We start from the raw sequence: 18,071 nt of genomic DNA on the forward strand, positions 1-18,071 counted from the left end.
CAATCATTCTTGCACAATAATACTGTACTGCGCATATATGACTGTGAATGTCCTGGCTAGATAGGAAAAGAGGACAAAAGAGGGGTGAGACAGGCGGAGGAAAGACGGTGTGCACGTGAGAGAGGTTTGGCCAGATACAAATGTACACACAGTCATACAAGTGAAGCAGATGTTTTGTAGCAACTTCCTATTTATATATTCTCAGAATTTAGAGGCTGTGGCAATGCTGTTCACCCACCACTCAAGGTAACAATGACTGTAGAAGTGAAACGAGAGCTGCACAGAATAGGGAGCATTTGAAAACCGAGCAGACAGAGGATAACCACTGTGCCGCAAGAAAATGCCAGCAGACTTACTTAGACTAGAGGTCTGTTTGTTTATTCTTTCTGGAGGGAAAAGGTTGCCAGATGTAGTGAAAGTAGACACAAATCACAAGTTCCTCAAAACATGAAGTAAACCCTAAAATACTGACATTTTCCCTCTATATACTCACCAAACTGGATTTAATTTGTAGAAAAGCCTTGACCCCACTATGTGTCTGCTTTATTTGCTTCTTCTTTATGTCCTGTTTGCTGCCTGTCCCTATTTCTCTCCGCCTGTCTCTCTGTCCTAAACTGGGTCAGGAAACAGCGGCTATAAAAACCAGCGCATGTACAATTATAGTCACTTAAATTGCTTTTGTTGTATCATGCAGCCCGTCTTCGTAGTTAATTGTCCAGTTAAGTAAAGTGATGGCCCACGCTCTCAGTGAATACTGTGAACTTCATTTGACTGCAACTTGCCTTGTTTAAATTGGCTATGAATTAGCCTGACACTGTGCACCAAATACTACAACTTTCACAGTTTTGGAGTGAATACCCACAGAACTGTTTCCCTTCTCTTCCCACCAAAGGAATGACTTATAGCATTAATTACATTGATCTATGCCAGCTTAATGAACCAATAATGTGAGCCTGCCATTGCCAAGAAAAGGCACTATGACATAATTAATGACTTACCGCTCACCATGTCAGCACAGCCCTTATCAGTTCATTATGTGCTATCACTCTGTGCATTATGAATCCTTATTAGACAACCTTTTAGTCACTGCACATACTGTTCACATGACTTTTGAAACATGCTCCGCTTAAGCTGAGCCTTAATGCAACGAAGGGGCCGAGTGTCTTCAAGGTGCTGGTTGTCTTTGGTGTGTTGATTTACCGGTGTAGTTACATGGGCCAAAGCACAGTGGGGGTAAAATTGCATATGATGTGAAAAAAGGCTCATGCTGATATACTCTGAAGGAGAATTTAGCTCAGACAACATGAGACAATCCATTAAAATACTGTATCACAGGAGAAGCATATTGTAAACCTCAAGCATCGCAATTAAATGTACACGGTCTAATCCACAGTCTATTGATTTTGTAGCTGCAGTGCAAATTTCTTTTGTGAGTTTTCTTATACCCATCTATTGACACTACAAATACAAGGAGCAGTAAATTATAGATAACCGTGGATCATCTCTGTACACTTCTGAAGTGCCCTTATTTCATTAATTCCTGCTTGCAAAGACAATCCTATCACTGTACGCACTGTACAAAATTTCACTGACAGTAATCAAAGCAATATCCCGCAAGAATAAGAGCAAACCCAATGACCCCCCTAACTCTGAAATGTGCTTCAAAAGCTATGCTCTGTGCTTAAAGGCAATTCTCACTCCTTTCAAGTGAGTCAAACTGATCAACTCGAACGCTGGTCTAGAGTGGCATATTTACTGCTATGATTCTGACCCAAATGCTAATGATAGCTATTAAGGCTAGGCTGTTTAATGACATCGAGGGAGCTGTGAACGTGGCGTGACCGACTTGGGTGTTTTCATGTGGGTATGATACGGTAATGGGATTAACATGGCGTACCTAAACCCACATTGAGATAAGCTCAATGAGGCCCTATTAAAAATACATTGCTGGCAACAATGGAGTTACGGAGGGAGCGGGTGAGAATGAGTGTGTCTAACTGTGTGACTTTGATAGAAAATGTGCCCAACTGTGCTACATTCCTAATTAGAAAAAAAAAGAGAACCATAAATGTGTACTTCTAAATAAAAAAGGCCTTTTCTATACTCCTTATTTTTTTACTGCCTGTAATGTATTTTCTCCATTTGTCCCTGAGCTGGGTGTAGTTGTTGAAAATGTATAAGGCTGGCTATTCAGCACACAGAAATAGCCTCAACCGAAACAGAAAATGGACTGAAACATTCTGTTTGTCATGCTCCTCGAAACGTATAGCATCAAATAAAAATAAGTACACAATACCTGAACACAATACCTCGAAAGTAAGCACCCATCAATTCCTGATTAGTGTTGTTGCATCAATATATCACATATTACCTGACACTGGGTAAGTGAGTATCAATTAGCTTGAGGTGAGTACGTGCTGTTTAACTGATTGACAAGATGATGTAATGTGTTGTAATTTAAGCGTATCATGAACGCATCTTTTACTTCCTCACACAAGTTTATCCCAGCTCTATGATCAGGTTTGCATAAAGGCAGATTCATGTCCGATGTTTCCTATAATCAATAAACAATACACTTGTCTGCCTGCAGTTGGCCAGAGGTAGGAAGGGGGGTCTTTGTTACAGTGTCTTCATTTTTCAAATGAGTAGTTTGAAGACTCCAGTAAAGGACACATACACACAAACAGAAACAGTGTAGGTGTGATTAATTATACAAATGTCATAAGTGCCTTACCAGTGTTGTTGCGATAGGGGCCTGTGTCTGGCCCCTGGCTCTGGCTAAGGCTTCTCATGGGGCCCTTGTTGTGGTAGACACGTTCTTCATAGATGGGATCTATATGATGTTCTGGGGACCCCAAGGGCCGAAGGGGCTCCTGACTGTGCTGACTACTGTAGGAGCCACGAGAGCCTGGAGAGATGAGAGCGGAAGAAGAAAGATATAAGAATAATAGCGTGAGAGAGAATCAAACAAAGTAAGTGAGAGACAGAAAGGGTAGGAAGGAAGTGGGGAAGGAAAGAGGAGGAATCAGGGAACATAGTTTGCAGTTTTAGGAAGGAAATGGAAAGGAAGTGGAATGGGAAGGTGGTGATAAGGGCCATGGAGGGTGAAGAGGGTAAAGTGAGACATACAGATGATGTGAAAGGAAGAGGATGGGGGATAAGGAGACAAATAAGGGCAGGTGAAGCTGCAGCAGAAGATGAATGGGCCCCCCAAGAGAGATGAGAGGAAAGAAAAGGAACAGGTGTGGAGATGATGGGCAAAAGAAGGTATCAGTGTTGATGAGTGGGAAAAAAAACAAGAGGACAGGAAAACAGCAGTCAGTTGACAAAAGAATGCCTTTATGGCTGCTATGATTTTAGACCTGTCCATTTTCACCTCAAACCTGTTTTTTTTTTTTTTGGCTAATGTTACAGAGAGCCAAGCGACAGACTGCACACCAGCGGACAGGTAAGCGTGTGTGGGTTTATAAGAGTGCTGGGGAAGTTGGTGAGTTAAAGTTGCACAACATCAGAAATAGAGAAAGAGTGAAAGAAAAATAAGCTAGGGAGACATGCATAGAGAAAGATGAGATAGGGAAAGAAAAGACAGAGATCGAGAGAGACAGAAATGAAAAGAAAGAGAGGGCTGTCGCTGTATTTCATTTTTTAAATCTCCCTGGAACACATTGCTGGTTGTCAGCTATAAAATAATGAGATGCAGTGTCCCCCCTCTTGCTCTGTGTTTGGCAGGAATCCCACATACACAGGGCGAGAAGACATTGACAGCATGCATTTGTTCATTACACAGCAGAACAAATGTAAGGCAGGGGCCTCCCTCTGAAAACACAGAGAGCAAAATTAAATTAGGAGAGAGGAGAAAAGGAGGAGACTGGGTGAATATGAAAACGAGTCAGTAGGGCTTAGGTAACATGGAAGATGATAAAGAAGGAAGACGTGCGCATAGTCACATACACACAGAGACTCAGAAAGCTATGAGTGACTGAGAGAAAGAGCGACGGTCCAGTGGAGCTAGTGTCGTATCATATCGCATTAGCTCCCGATCGAAGGCAAGTCGCATGCCAAGGATTTTCCAGCGGCTGAGGGAGAAGGAGAAAGAGTGCAGCGCTCCAAGTCTCGGATTCAAACCTCCGTGTGTATCCACCATCAATTTAACACAGTCAAAAACCCCTCAATCTTTCAGATCATATCAGAAATCAATGCGTGTTAGGCACTCTGCCATCTCAGTAGGATCAAGCACATTCACTCATGCTGTAGTTTTTGTTGCAGCTTAGGACTGGTTTCTATTTCTTGTCTTAACTGTCCAACAAAGCAGGCAAGCCGGTGAATACTCAAACAGAAATACACAGCAGGACTATTATTATCCTAACCCTTCTTGATGGAAAAGTCTACCAGGGAAGATGGTACAAGCATCCTAAGGGATGAGACAAGAGCCTGCCTGCACTTCTACACTATGGCAAAGCATTGGTTTGTCTCATTATACCTGTCTTGAGCATGACCGTGGCAAAGAGGCTATTGCGTATCATGTAACTGTGTCCTCCTTTCAACTGTGTGGTTAACTGACTGGCCTGTTTACCTCCCTTGCCAATGAAAAGGTAGGCTGCCTTCCTGTCACACTCTACTAGCCAGCAGTAGCCAGATAGAGAAGACAAACAGAAAGACGAAGAGGGAGTCAGAATAAGGGAGTGAGACAGTGAGAGATAAAGATGAGAATGACACACATGAAGGGAGAGAGAGAGCTTCAATTTCTGACATTAAAACATCCATTGAGTTCGATTGAAATAAGAAGAATTTAGAGACAGAAAGAAAGAGGGAAGAAGAAGCAAGCGAGAGACATGCATGAAGGAGCGCTAATTAGAGTCATGGACACACCCATTAACAGCATGACTCATCCCAGCTCTCTCTCTCTTCTTCCTATCCCTTTCGTCTTTGAAGTCTTGGTGAGTTGGTTTTATTTCTTTATTCATTTATTTTTTGACTCACAGGGGCCCACTCATAGAAGTACTGACCTCTTTCTTTCAAAGGGAGAGGGAACTTAAAGTACGGAAGATGGAACGATGCAGAGAAAAGGAAGGGAAAAAGGAGGAAAAAAAAGAAAGAGATGCCCTCCCATGATGTTTCATTCAGTAAAATATTTAAAAAGGATAACAAAATGTAAAAACTAACTCTGGTCCCTTGATGCCTTGGTCGTGTTTGTGTGGCAAAAAAAGAAACAAACTAAAAATCACATCCATACATACAGTAAAAGATATCAAAATAAAAAGCCAACAAACATTTACATTCTTTGTTCTCTCTCACCTACTGACTTCTTACAGGAGAGGGTGAAAATTAACACTCACCGTCAAAAATGATCCTATACATCTAATTTTTCTGGGTCAATTTTCTGGGCCAGTTAAGTCAAAAATAGAACAGGATCATATATTTAAATATCCTGAGGCTCCAATGGCAACCACCAGTCAGTGTCAATGCCAATGTATATTGTCAGCTCTGAATATCAGGCCCATAACTTTATATTATTTACTGATAATTTTATATACAGTATATACCTCTTTACTGAAGTTCTTGGTCATTCGTTTTCTTCTGCTGGGTACAGTTTCATGTTATTGTGCTACTATGGATAATATTTATACACAGTTGACTGTATCACTCAGGCTCTTCATGGAAAAAGCTATGACAAGGAGTTTCTTTTTTTAGGTGATTTCTATTCTACGCAGCTTAACTCCACTGTAGCGCAGGTGCTGTAGAACTGTAGCACTTCAAACAGGCTACTCAGATGAACTCTACTTTTACACTGGGAATAAGCAAACCTCTGACTAATAACATCTACAAATAATTCTTGATTTATATGATTTTGGAAATACTGATGGATGAAATTAGAGTCAAGTATTTGAAATTTAAATTGTTAGATTTTCAGGATTAGTTGCACTTAGATTGTCCGGATAAAATTAAGCAGTCCACGCTCATGAAAGCATTCTGAAAATATGACACAGGTATGCTAATTATGGCTAATTACAGTCTGAGATCTCCTTTCCATCGGGACTCATTCCTGCTCAGTACTTTCTTTTCTTCTTCATTTAAAGTCTTCAAGAGAGATGAAACTGCAGGCGTTGCTTTAAGATCACAGTCTTGCCCTCAGGGTAAAGCATGAAGGACATGCCCTTCAATATAGCTCCAGGTTTAACAGACTAATCAATTAAACTTACTATTGAGCTTCAAAACACTGCTGCGTGGTTTAATCAAAATAAATCTTGTCAAATGTTTCATTGCTGTTGCTTGAAACAAATGAAAACAGAATCTGTAAAAAGTTGACCTGTGGCAAAGAGAGAGCCAACAATTTTGTTTTTTATTGGGGATCTTAACTACTATTAGCTCATAAAATGTCCATATACACATGTAAGAAGAAGAAGAAGACATGGACATGAGTTACTACTACTACTACTGCTACTATAATAATAATAATAATAATAATAATAATAATAATAATAATAATAATAATAATAATAATAATAATAATAATAATAATAATAATAATAATAATAATAAAAAACAATAGGGTCTTCGCCCTTTGGGCTCAGGCCCTAATAATAATAATAATAATAAAGAACTGCAAGGATTTCCATGTGAACAGTGCCTGAAGAGTGAGTGCTGGACATACAGTACATTTGAGTAAAGCCAAATGAAAGAAAAAAAGGTAAAGGTTTAAAATTACCTTCAGGCTGAATAGCACTTGTAATACTAGTCTTGAGAATTTAAACTCCGTGAAATAGTGGGTTATCTGCTGTATTTAATTTAAACAGGCATAAAGATCCAACCTCAAATAAAATTTTACACTAGAGTCCTATGGACCATAAACAGTTGACACAACACATTTTCATTTTGAGTTTGACACTCAGCCAACTCAATTTTGTAGAGTCAAGAGAGAAAGACATAGACTAGTCAATGCAACTGCAGGAGCAAATAAAAGTCTCTGTTAGTCTGAATGTTGCCTTAAAACCAGTGTCATTCTAATATATTCAGCTCCCAGACCCCATAAAAAGATCTTATTCTAAGACACAATTAGAATGAGAATCATTTAAATCTTCCTAGAGCGGGTTTTGTCTGGTAGTTACAACAGACCTGCTAAAAAACAGCTTATGACTCTCAAATATATCTGCTGGAACAGCTAGTGCATTCATTCTGTTACAAACGTCTTTAAAGTTCGACTTTATAGCGGGCAGCCACAATGGTGCTCTGAAAATCTCTTGTGAAATGTACAAGTGCTGCAATATGCGGCAGTTAACGCTAAGATAGAAACCAAAACAAAATGATGTGCTCATTAAAAGAGTGGATAATTCAATAGACAGCACTTGATGCAGCACTTGACATTTCTTAGAACAGCAGTGAGATGCACTGATATGTAACACAGGGGCCCACTTATAGCATAAATGCTCCATTGACACAAGATGTGATAATCAGCGCCAGACACACACACACATTCACTCAAAGATGTATTGATATTGTGATTGATTTTCTTGTATTCATTTTCAACACACAGTACAGCTGATTTAAGGGCATCATCATCAGTAGGACTGATACAGTAAGGATACTAGATCCCCATGGTGGATTTATGTATACAGTATATGCATGTGAGACTATATGAGTGTGTGTGAACTCCCACCTGCCAGGCTGCCAGGCCTCTGGAGGGTTGCAGTAGCGTAGAGCTCATGGGAGATCTTGTACTGGTCAGAAGCATGGTGAGCTGCCAGCCGTTTGGGAGACAGAGTGGCATAGCTCCCTATGCCCGAACTCATCTGCAAAGACAAGAGTCTCTTTCTGTCAAATATTATAAATAAGCTTGGGGAATGTACAAGATGAAGTCTGTAAACTGGTGCAATTACTTCCTGTTAGATTACAGTCTGTTGGCATCCAAATATGTAACAGCTGACATGGCTGATATGTTTTGATTCATGTGGTTCAGATGGGACAAGCTTGTACCTGTACTTTTTCAATTTCCTTTGCCAATTTCCTTTTGTGTCTATATCCACATGATAAACATTTGTAAAATGGGCTTCTGAATGGAAATTGGCACTGTGTGTAAACCGTGCCCAAACCACTTAGGGTTATGGATGTAATTCAAGCAGTGAGCCCCCATGCTAAAATTACCTCTCACCATGATACAATGTGAGACACTGGATATAAACATTCAACACATTTACCTAAGAGCCCAGGGTTTAGACAAAAGTGCAGAATGATGAATGTATGCAATGGATTTTTTCTAAATCTTACTATAATGATATTTGAAAAGATTACCCGTTTGAAGGACTAAAACGGACAAATATAGATTTTTGTTTAAAGATATGACTCAATTTATAATGCTAAGAAGCTGCACTTCACCATTCTTTGTTATGATTAAAGACCTGACAAATTGGACAAGAATACAATCTTCCCTCTAACACCCAGCCAATCAATGGTGTCAATCAATAATAGGACTGTATAATATTACAATTTGGTTTGTTTTTGTTTTGTTTTTTTACATTTTTATAACCTCTAGCATTTTTATTCTGTTAGATTGAATGGACATATTATACATACGCAATAAAATAACAGAATATTAAATAAAAATTAACACAAAATGCATTTATTTCCTACAGGTAGCCACAATGACAGGCCGTGTGACGTCCTGTACCTGGTGAAGAGGAGATGATGATGAGCTGGCACCTCCGCCTGCTGCAGTAGAGTTGGGTGGAGATGCCACCCTCAGGGGAGACCCACCCCCTCCTCCTGTTGTCACAGCAACTGTGGTGCTGGAAGACAAATGGGCAAAGTAACATCATTTGTCTGAAAAAATCATGACTTCAAATGATATTCATTTCACATATAAAAACATGCCTCCTCTATGATACGTCAGGTATGTGTGTGTGTATATATATAGATTTCAAAGGCAATTTTCCAATTCCATTCTGTTCTGTTTCTATCTATTATTACTGTAGTCACTCAGTGTTTATTTATCTCTCCTCTCATACCGTCTGTAAAACACATGAAAGAGAGAGATGTGTTAAATAGAGTATTTCTTTCAAATGTCAGCCTCTTTATCCTCCTTCAAACGGCACCTGACTCCTTTAAATATCAGTATCAACAGCAATACATCAAAATCAATATCAATGTCACAGTCACTGTAGCTCACTACCTGTATGACTTGGCCAGTCGATTAGCAGGAGACTGTTTGCTGGGAGAGGAGGAGGAGGAGGAGGAAGGCAGGCGTTGAGTGGTAGAGTACCCTGGCGTATCGGAGGATGATCCTAGGCGTTGGAGTTTACTGGGGGAACCAGACCCTGAACCCCCTCCTCCTCCAGACAGAGGAGAACTGACACGCTGGGCGGGCAAGGTGGAGCTGGAGTAGTAGATACCTGGAGAGCGAGGGAAAGGGAAAAAAAATGACATAAGCAAGGGAGGATAAAAGAAAAAAAAAACAAGTAAGAAAGTGATGAGGCTGGCTTAGTACAGATACACACAGGTCATCTAGAAGCCAATGCATGACATTTTACTTTGGACAGATACTGACAGAAAGAGATTAAAAAAAATAAGAAACAGAAATAAAGCTGATGGTTGACATCAGAGCAGGCTAATGAAAGTACAAAACACACATTAAAGATTGGCTCAGCAATGAAGTAAAAAGGAAGGTTTGATCATTCAGGGGATAAGTGCATGGCCTGCTGTCATGTTTTCCTGCTTATCTAGTCTCTGGGTGCATCAATTACTACAACCGCACTTAAAATTTGTGAGAGGGAGCCTGAGATGAATCGTTCATTAATGGGAAACACAAAAAAGACACTAATCAGATGACAAATTGACCCTGTGTATGTTTATTAAGTTTTAGGTCTTGGGTGTGTTTGTCAATGTGTAACAAGTCGATAATTAAGACTTAAAAAAAAAAAAAAAAAAAAGACCCGGGTAACAGTATAAATGATACAGTATACACTACCAATGTCTTGACTATGGAGATTATGGAGGAGTGACACTAATATGTAAAAACATTATATAGCGCCTGTGCTAAGTGTAGTTTACCTAGACCAACAGTCTAGTGCAGGCTCTGAAAACATTCTGCAAGCTTTTTATCCCAATTCTCATGCATGTATGTCAGCGTCTCTAAATGTCATCCCTACAGTACTTCATCACAGTGCATCTCTACGAACAGAGACAGAGAAGAAGAGGAAGAGAAGGAGAGGAGAGCTCTTACCTGACCCTGCCCCACTTTGTGATTGTTGCTGCTGTGCTGCACGACTAGATGTCACCTGGGGGGCGTGGTGGAGAGAGCGAGTGAGGGAGGAAGAGGTAGGAAACCATGACAGAGAAGAAGGGAGGGATAGAGGGAGTGATTCGTGTGGGGAGGGGAAAAAAGTCGGGAGGAGACGGTATTAATAAAAATAGGATAAAAGAGAATAAAGAGTAGTGGCTATCAAAAACTTTTATGCACAATGAGTTCAGTCAAGCCTTTGAGGAGTCCCGAATGAACCTAGAGCAGCTAGTAATGAAATCCCCACAGAAAACAGAGGGGTGATTCAAACAGACTGATAGAAGCAGACCATGAACTCCTCTGAGCACCGCTGACTGAAATCATTTCTCATAAAGCCTTGTTGCAACACCTACTCAAAGCAGAGGAAAGGATTACACAGGCTATAGTATTTTCATGTCTTAATATACTGTATTGTCCCAAAACCCCACTATTCACAAATAATTTCAATCACAAAAATTGGTTATCAAAATCAGACTAAAGTGTAAGATAAAGCTTTTGATGTTAAATCGCTCATATTGATGACTTGTATAACTATATATGAATATCATAAATGTAAGTCAGCAATCTTAACTTGTCTTCATTTTGTGTCAAATCTAAAAAGAACAGAGGGCAGTAGAAGGAAATGCTAATTTTAGCCCACCCGCTGTCCTTCTACCTACAGCTTTGACTGCAATATGCAATAAAGTCTTTCAGACAAAAAGTCATGTATCAGTGTGTGAGGCAAAATTAAGAGTGTGAAAAGCCTTTCTGCCACACATCACATGCTGGGCTATCCTGATATATTCTCTTTAGTCTCCAGAGACAGTAGGGGGGAGCATATGCCAGTGCTCCACTGAGCCTCATATAGCCTTATGTTGATGCTTAGAGCTGTAAAGGTGATTCTAATACATTATTACCAACCTGACATGGCTGCAGTTGTACAAGGCCACATTATGCAAGCACACAGTCATTGAGTCACCTTGGAGCTTTGGCCCCACAGCATATTGTTTCACTCAGAAAATCTAAGTACTTGAAACACTCAAAGCCTCTGTAACTTATTATTAAAAAGTTAGTAAGTCTCATAATTTTATACATTGACTGATCAGTAGGGGCTAACAAAAATCTGTATTTCTGGATTTGTTGCTTTAATGCTGTTAGAATAAATGGTTTGAATGTCTACACATGAAACATGTTGCATGTCTGCTGATATGTCTGGGGATGAATCTGTTATACTGCATATTATGGCAGGAAACGCACTCAAGCACACATGTCGACACAAACACACACATTGAGATGTATAATGACCACAAACATCTGATCATCCAATAACCAGTGCCTCACAATAGCCAGACACACTCCTTATAAACAATCTGGAGTTACTTTTTAAGCCTACGTTTGTACATAAGTTTCCAGGTGTGAATATTTGCAGCTGTACAGAAAGGTTGGTAGATAAAAAAAAAAAAAAAAAAGCTTGCCTGCTCAGCAAACCTTCCTTGGATAAATATAGCAACACACACAGGCACGCGGTCTCCCATTATGTTCTCAATGGCAGTCTCTGGTTATATTTTCCTGCTTTTCAATGAGCCAATGCTTGTCTGCTGAAGACAACAGGCCTTTGGTTCCAGCACTGCTTTGTTTGCAGAGGGGTCATGGAAACTGATTTATCACTGGCTGAGTGGATTAGCCGTCTCTTTCTAAGAAATCTTAACATACAGTATAGAAGAGGCATGGAGACAACAATAGGAACTTAAAGAATGATTCATTGGTATGATGAGAACGAAGTGAAGTAAGGTATGGTACATGTTCTGGAGCAGTAATGCTTCATCATTGTGTCTGTCTGCATGTTCTTGTGTATGTGTGGAAGTGCTTTTGAGAGTGTATAGCATTTCACCTTGGCTTGCGAGATCCATCCTGATCTAAACACACAAGAGGTGAATCCTGACGGAAGCTGAAACTTTACCTCACTGAGCTACAAGCGAGGGAGTGATTTTTACTTCCAAAGCAACTCCCCTGTAAGGATAATATGCTGCTAGAATCATTAATACAGTCGAGATATATGGCGTGAAATCAGAGATCAGATATAGCAGCATAACATTAGCGATACTGGATAATATTCTGGTCTTATTTGTGCTTAATTGTTCTTACATTTGCTGCGTGGGTATGTACCTTTATTAGCTCAGTCTTGAATAAACCTGTTGCCAGAAATAAAATGAATTTCTGCCTCTGGTTTTTTTTTCACACAAATGCCTTTGCAACTAAAATAAGTTGAAATTACACTGAAAGATTCTGGATGTAACAACTTCAATGACTTTGATTACACATAATGTGATCTCCTGTCAACAACATTCTCAGTCCCTCAGTATAATGAAATCAGCATCTCGTTTTTCTGACAGTTTTCATACATAAATCACTATTTTGATGTCAACTCCCTTACAAACAACCTAACGTTTTAAAGTATGTGTACAATGTTATTTGATATGTTTGTTTGAGTGCAAATGGGTAAAGGGTTATTAGAGAGTGGATTATTAAAGGTGACCTTAATCGGGATGTGAGCCACTATCCAGAACAGTGTGCACCATAAAAATCTCCTATATAAGTCCCCTGTGTTAGTTTAGTAGGTTATGAAGCCAAGTGAGAGATCTAAGACTGATGAGATGCAGGCCACAAGACTGAGTTTAAGAACCCTGTTAATGGTTTATGTTATTTGATTGTGTTCTGCAGATGTGCCACAGTCATCAAGATGCAAAGTGAGACAGAAACAAATTTTAGACTGATGAATAAGGGAGTGAATAGATAGATAGGTGGATAGATAGATAGATATGTAGATAAAATGACAGATAGATGGGTAGGTGATTCACCACGTAAATAAATGATGAGTATAGATGAATTGTTGGCTGAGTTAACTAATAGATAGAAAGCCTGACACACTGTGTGTGTGTGAGAGAGCACTTTCTCTATCCTACTCTATGTGATCTTGCAGCGCTGCATCTTTTCTCTTCCAGTAAAACACTGGAATGTTTGAGGTGCCATGAATCCATGCATTATTAAAGCAGGACCTCTCAGGGTTATAAATACCCCTCAAAAGAGCAGCAACATACTAGACCCTTCACTTTCTCTCTCACTCCATCTGAAAGAGTCACTTGTGCAAACTTTAAACAAATTCACTCATTTGCATGGAGTGCACATGCGCACCCAAGTGCACATGCCAATAAAAAAAACCCCCAACAAAAACATGCATGTACTGTACATGCATGCGTGCTGCACCTGCCTATCTAGCAGGGGTAGTTTGTATAAAGCTATTCATGAACAACAAGCCTTGCTGACAACGCTGGCCCCATTACACTGACAAGCCAAAAACATCAGAGAGGAGAATACACACACACACACAGACTCATGCTCACATAGACAGAGATGGTGAGCAGAGAGGACAGGGGAGGAAGAGGGGAGGAGGGAAAAGAGGACAGGAACATTGCAATACAAAAGAAATAGAGACAAGACAAGAACAAGAACAATTGCAGAATTCAAAATGCGGAAAAAAATAATAATAAAATAATACGCCCTTTGCCTTATCTGTCCATCCATTTATATGTCGGACTGTCTGCTTTTTCTATCTTTCTGTCTTCGCCTCCTGTGTTTCTTATTTATTAAGGGAGGGAATGGGAGCTCTCTCTGAAACTAGCTTTGAAATGAGCTTTGGTGTGACTGTAGGGGGAAATGAATGAATGTGTTCACAAAGACAGATATCACCTCCGTCACCTTTCTCTTTCAGAAGACACACGCACGTAAGTAAACAAACACACATATACTGCACACACACACACACAGATATGCACACCCACACACAGCAAATGAAAAAAAAAAAACCCAACACAACACAAACATCCACTCACTTCAAAGAGGGAAAGCTTACTGTGCATGTGCTCGCAATGATACATAAAAGATATTCTCAAAGAGCTGTGATCCTCATTAAATAATTATCTCGTTTCTAATTATTAATCTAAAATATGTCCTCTTATTTTCAATTCACAGCCATCTATAACTAATGAAAAATTTGCCAGAGACACTGGCGATATCTTTCAATGCAGCTGCTCACTGATGTGTGGGTGAGAGCACACATGTGCATATAAGCATGTGTGCAGTACAGTACGTGCATCACCACTGATATGTTAAGGACATGAAAATTGGAAATAATTGGCTCCTGTAGGCTGGAAAGTAATTTGGTGTGGAGTTTCTCTCTTCTTCTACACACTGCTTTGATTTATATGTGACTTTGTCTCCAGCTTTATTTCTCAAAATCTATGAAAACAAGTCACTTGCTGAGATTTCTCTGTGTGCATTTAATCGTCTCCGCATTTTAGAATATGAGGATCTGATTACCTGCCTCCTTCTAAACAGCTTTAAACAAAATGCAGAAGATTGCTTTAAAAGCCAAAAGTTTTTGTGATTGGACTATCAGTAAGATTGATGAAGTGGAATTCTGCATAAATATCTGCTGACTTATGTACTGAACAACTCGATTCAACTGTGATGTCAAACAAATTAGCAAATCCGTGTTTGCTGAAGGCATAAAGAGTCAGATACATGTAGCTGGTAAAGCGCTATGCAAGATAGTGTACGGGGAAAACAGGGTAGAGGAGAAGGAAGAGCGATGTTCGCTCAGTCTGTGATGAAAAAAACGGAGCAGCAAGAGAACTAAAAACCAGCTTATACAGTGTTTCAACATAATGCTGGTCCCTCACAATCTGTACACCTTCAATGAGCAAAAGAGTACAAAAAACAACAAAGAAACTGTGGAGAAGTCACTTCAGGTGAGTTACTTTCACTGTCAAAATCCTCTGATGTCAGTTAATAAAAATATCTGGTAGTCAGCCAACTGTACAAACTGAAAGACAAGTTTTTCAAGAAGATACTCAGAAGTTTATATGGAAGACCAGCGTAAGAATTTCTGTCCTATTGTCGTTTTCATCAGCAGCAGCAGCAAAAACATCCTCGTTATCATCTGTGTGCAGCGGTATTTCCTACCTGGTTGTAGCTGTGCACGGCTCCTCCAACCTGCCCACTGCGCTGAGGAGTTGCTGCGGAGATGCTGTCGCTAAGGGCGAGGGTCTGGTTGCTATGGTAGCTGGCAGAGTACTGGAGCGAAGCCTCCGGGGTGGAGTTGAGCTGCAAGGAACTCTGGGAAAGAAGAGCCGGTCCTACCGATAGAGACAGGAGTGGTGTATGGTTGGTTGGGAGGTGGGGGTTGAGTTGAGTTTGTGTGTGTGTGTGTGTGTGTGTGTGTGTGTGTGTGTGTGTGTGTGTGTGTATGTGTGTGTGTGTGTGTGTGTATATATATATATGTGTGTGTGTGTGTATATATATATATATATATATATATATATATAAATATATATATATATGGAAGAGAGAGTGAGGAGAGATTAAGAGTGAGAGAGAGAGAGAGGGAGCGTGAAGGGGAGAGATTGAGAGGCGAAGAGTGAAATGGGGAAGAGAGAGAGAGCAGCAATTTAGAGCAGATAGTGCAGCAGTGCAGCACTCCGTGAGTTGGAGATGGCATACATAATTTATTAGCAGAGGGAAAGAGAAACAGAGGAACAGAGAGAATAGGAGGAGGAGGAGCAGGGAGATGGGGAGTATGGGAGTAGGAGGGCTGAAAAGAAGAAATTTCTAATAGATGCCTTACAACTTGAGACGTTACCTCCCCAAACATGTTAATTTTTACCTTGTACTGACGGCTTGAACAAAACTTCACTTGACCCCTTGTGTAAGATATATGGAAGTTCTTGTTGAGAAGAAATCATTTAATAGTTAGTTTTATTTCTGTTCGCTTTCAGTCAGCTATGCAGCAAATTGGAATATGGCTTTATATAGCTAAACTGCTGGAGTACATACACTTCAGCAGCCTACAAACCAAACACAACCCTTACTGTCATTTTTAAGGACCAAAAATACATTTTGAATGTAGAGGAATATATTAACCAAATCTTCTTTAGATGAAGTTGAGCACAGTATTAACAACACACACACCACATACACATATGACAACCTCAACTCGCTCAGTTTAGAAGCAGCATCATCACAACTACCTGAAGCAGTCGCTGCTGTGGCATCAAATAATAATCCCTCCTCTCTGATTCCCATGCTGTGCACATACAGCTTATATTGACTGGGAATAAGAACATCATAAGACACCTTTTAAGATCTTCTGAACTGTGTATGGAGTGATGAGGTGGACTGGGGGGCGGGGGAGGCGGACTATTACAAACCGCTCTGTAGTCAGCGGTGTATGTGAGTAGTTAAACAGGTTATCAGTATGTGTGTTTATATGTGTGGTTTGGTTTTTATTGAAGAGCAGTTAGGTCTGTGACCTGTGCTCTCGGCGGTGTATAAATATTTCATGAAGTTGCTATTTTTACTCTCTCTCCATTTCTGAATACAAATTTTGAGTTTTACATAACATGTATGTAATTACAGTTTGTAGAATAAGAAAGCAAAAATGTCTGTTTTTTTTCTTACTTTCCAGATTCCAAATTTCTAAATATCATGAATAGTCTACAATAAGTGTCTTCCCCAGAGCTCACTGCCATGTCAGTTTCTTTTTTTCACCCAAAATAACAAAGGGCCCTTATTATTATTCTCTCATATCTATTTGCTTGCGCTCTCTCTCTCCCCATGTCTCTCTCTCTCTCTCTCTCTCTTCCCCCAGAATCCCTTTCTCCCTGTGAGTCTGTGAGCTGTGAACCAAGATCAACTCCTCTGCTTCTCGCCTTCACAAAAGACTTGTCTTTTCTCATCTCGATTCATCCCTTGCTTTTTATGAATTATTAAACAGCACTTTGTGTGAGTGGGAGCTCCCAAACTCATCATCACTCAGCCTTGGTGTTTGTTAGATTGTGTGTGCTATGTGACAAATACTGTGTATGTTTGCTGCGGCGCTCATACATGTGACGTCAAGTGTGTTTGTGCTGGATGGTTGGATAATAGGAAAGGCATTACATTAGTAGATGGAGAAATAGTTCAAGTGTATTCAGGAGTTCATGAGTTTGTGAACGTGTGTAGATGCAAGTGTCCTATGTGTGAGTATGATTATATGTGTGTGTGAGTGAGAGGGTGAAATGAAAAACACTGTCGCAAGTAGGGCTTTAAGTCCTTTCATGTCTCTATTGAGTCTCATAGAGTCTCCATACTCACTCCAAAATATTAATATTTCAGCAGCTCAGTCAAATTATGAGCATCATATTCTTCCTCATTCCCGTATAAACCACACACATAAAAAAAGGGTTGTACCATTTTAAAAAAAGGTTAGTTCGAGAAGTACATCTCACAACATTAACCCTTTTTTTGGAATTATTTCTGTGTATAAATGTTTGTGTGGCTCTGTTGTGACACCTTATCGACAACTGTATCAGCTAAAAGCAAAAAGCCTCCCTGGTTTGTGCAACCTTTCACTGAAGACAACGACGTGTCACTATTGCACGTATTTACCGCTTAGCTATTTGCAATGCTCCCATTTGGGGCAAAAACACACACACACACACACACACACACACACTGAAAGCTATGCTGAATTTATCTGCACCCACACATTGTGATGCTTTTGGTAGAAATCCATTTGCAAAATGGGAAAAACAGCTGGGTATGTAGCACCCACAATAAGAGTGCTCACACTGAGAGTGCCATCTATTTGGACACAGATAAAGCAGGAGTGACGAGGACTCAGGCACCTTCTACAGACAAGATAAGAATCAAATTATCTGACATGTTACCCCACTGTTCTGCATGTGCTTAAACATACAACCTATTTCTTATCAAAGCAAACCAG

At 39.9% G+C, this 18,071-nt stretch overlaps 1 protein-coding gene across 8 annotated transcripts in view; it reads right to left on the bottom strand.

Annotated features, from left to right (window-relative positions):
- ctnnd2a (catenin (cadherin-associated protein), delta 2a) overlaps window positions 1-18,071 on the bottom strand; it is a 279,280-nt gene that overhangs the window by 121,838 nt on the left and 139,371 nt on the right. For all 8 annotated transcript variants that reach the window (XM_044339804.1, XM_044339800.1, XM_044339799.1 and 5 more), the window contains 6 exons: window positions 15,272-15,444; window positions 10,214-10,268; window positions 9,164-9,383; window positions 8,663-8,780; window positions 7,655-7,787; window positions 2,735-2,908 (listed from right to left, as the gene is read on the bottom strand). In XM_044339804.1, coding sequence (XP_044195739.1) covers window positions 2,735-2,908; window positions 7,655-7,787; window positions 8,663-8,780; window positions 9,164-9,383; window positions 10,214-10,268; window positions 15,272-15,444 — 873 coding nt within the window. The remainder of the gene's footprint in view (window positions 1-2,734; window positions 2,909-7,654; window positions 7,788-8,662; window positions 8,781-9,163; window positions 9,384-10,213; window positions 10,269-15,271; window positions 15,445-18,071) is intronic.

Source organism: Thunnus albacares, chromosome 21, assembly GCF_914725855.1.
Source record: "Thunnus albacares chromosome 21, fThuAlb1.1, whole genome shotgun sequence".
Lineage (NCBI taxonomy): Eukaryota > Metazoa > Chordata > Actinopteri > Scombriformes > Scombridae > Thunnus > Thunnus albacares.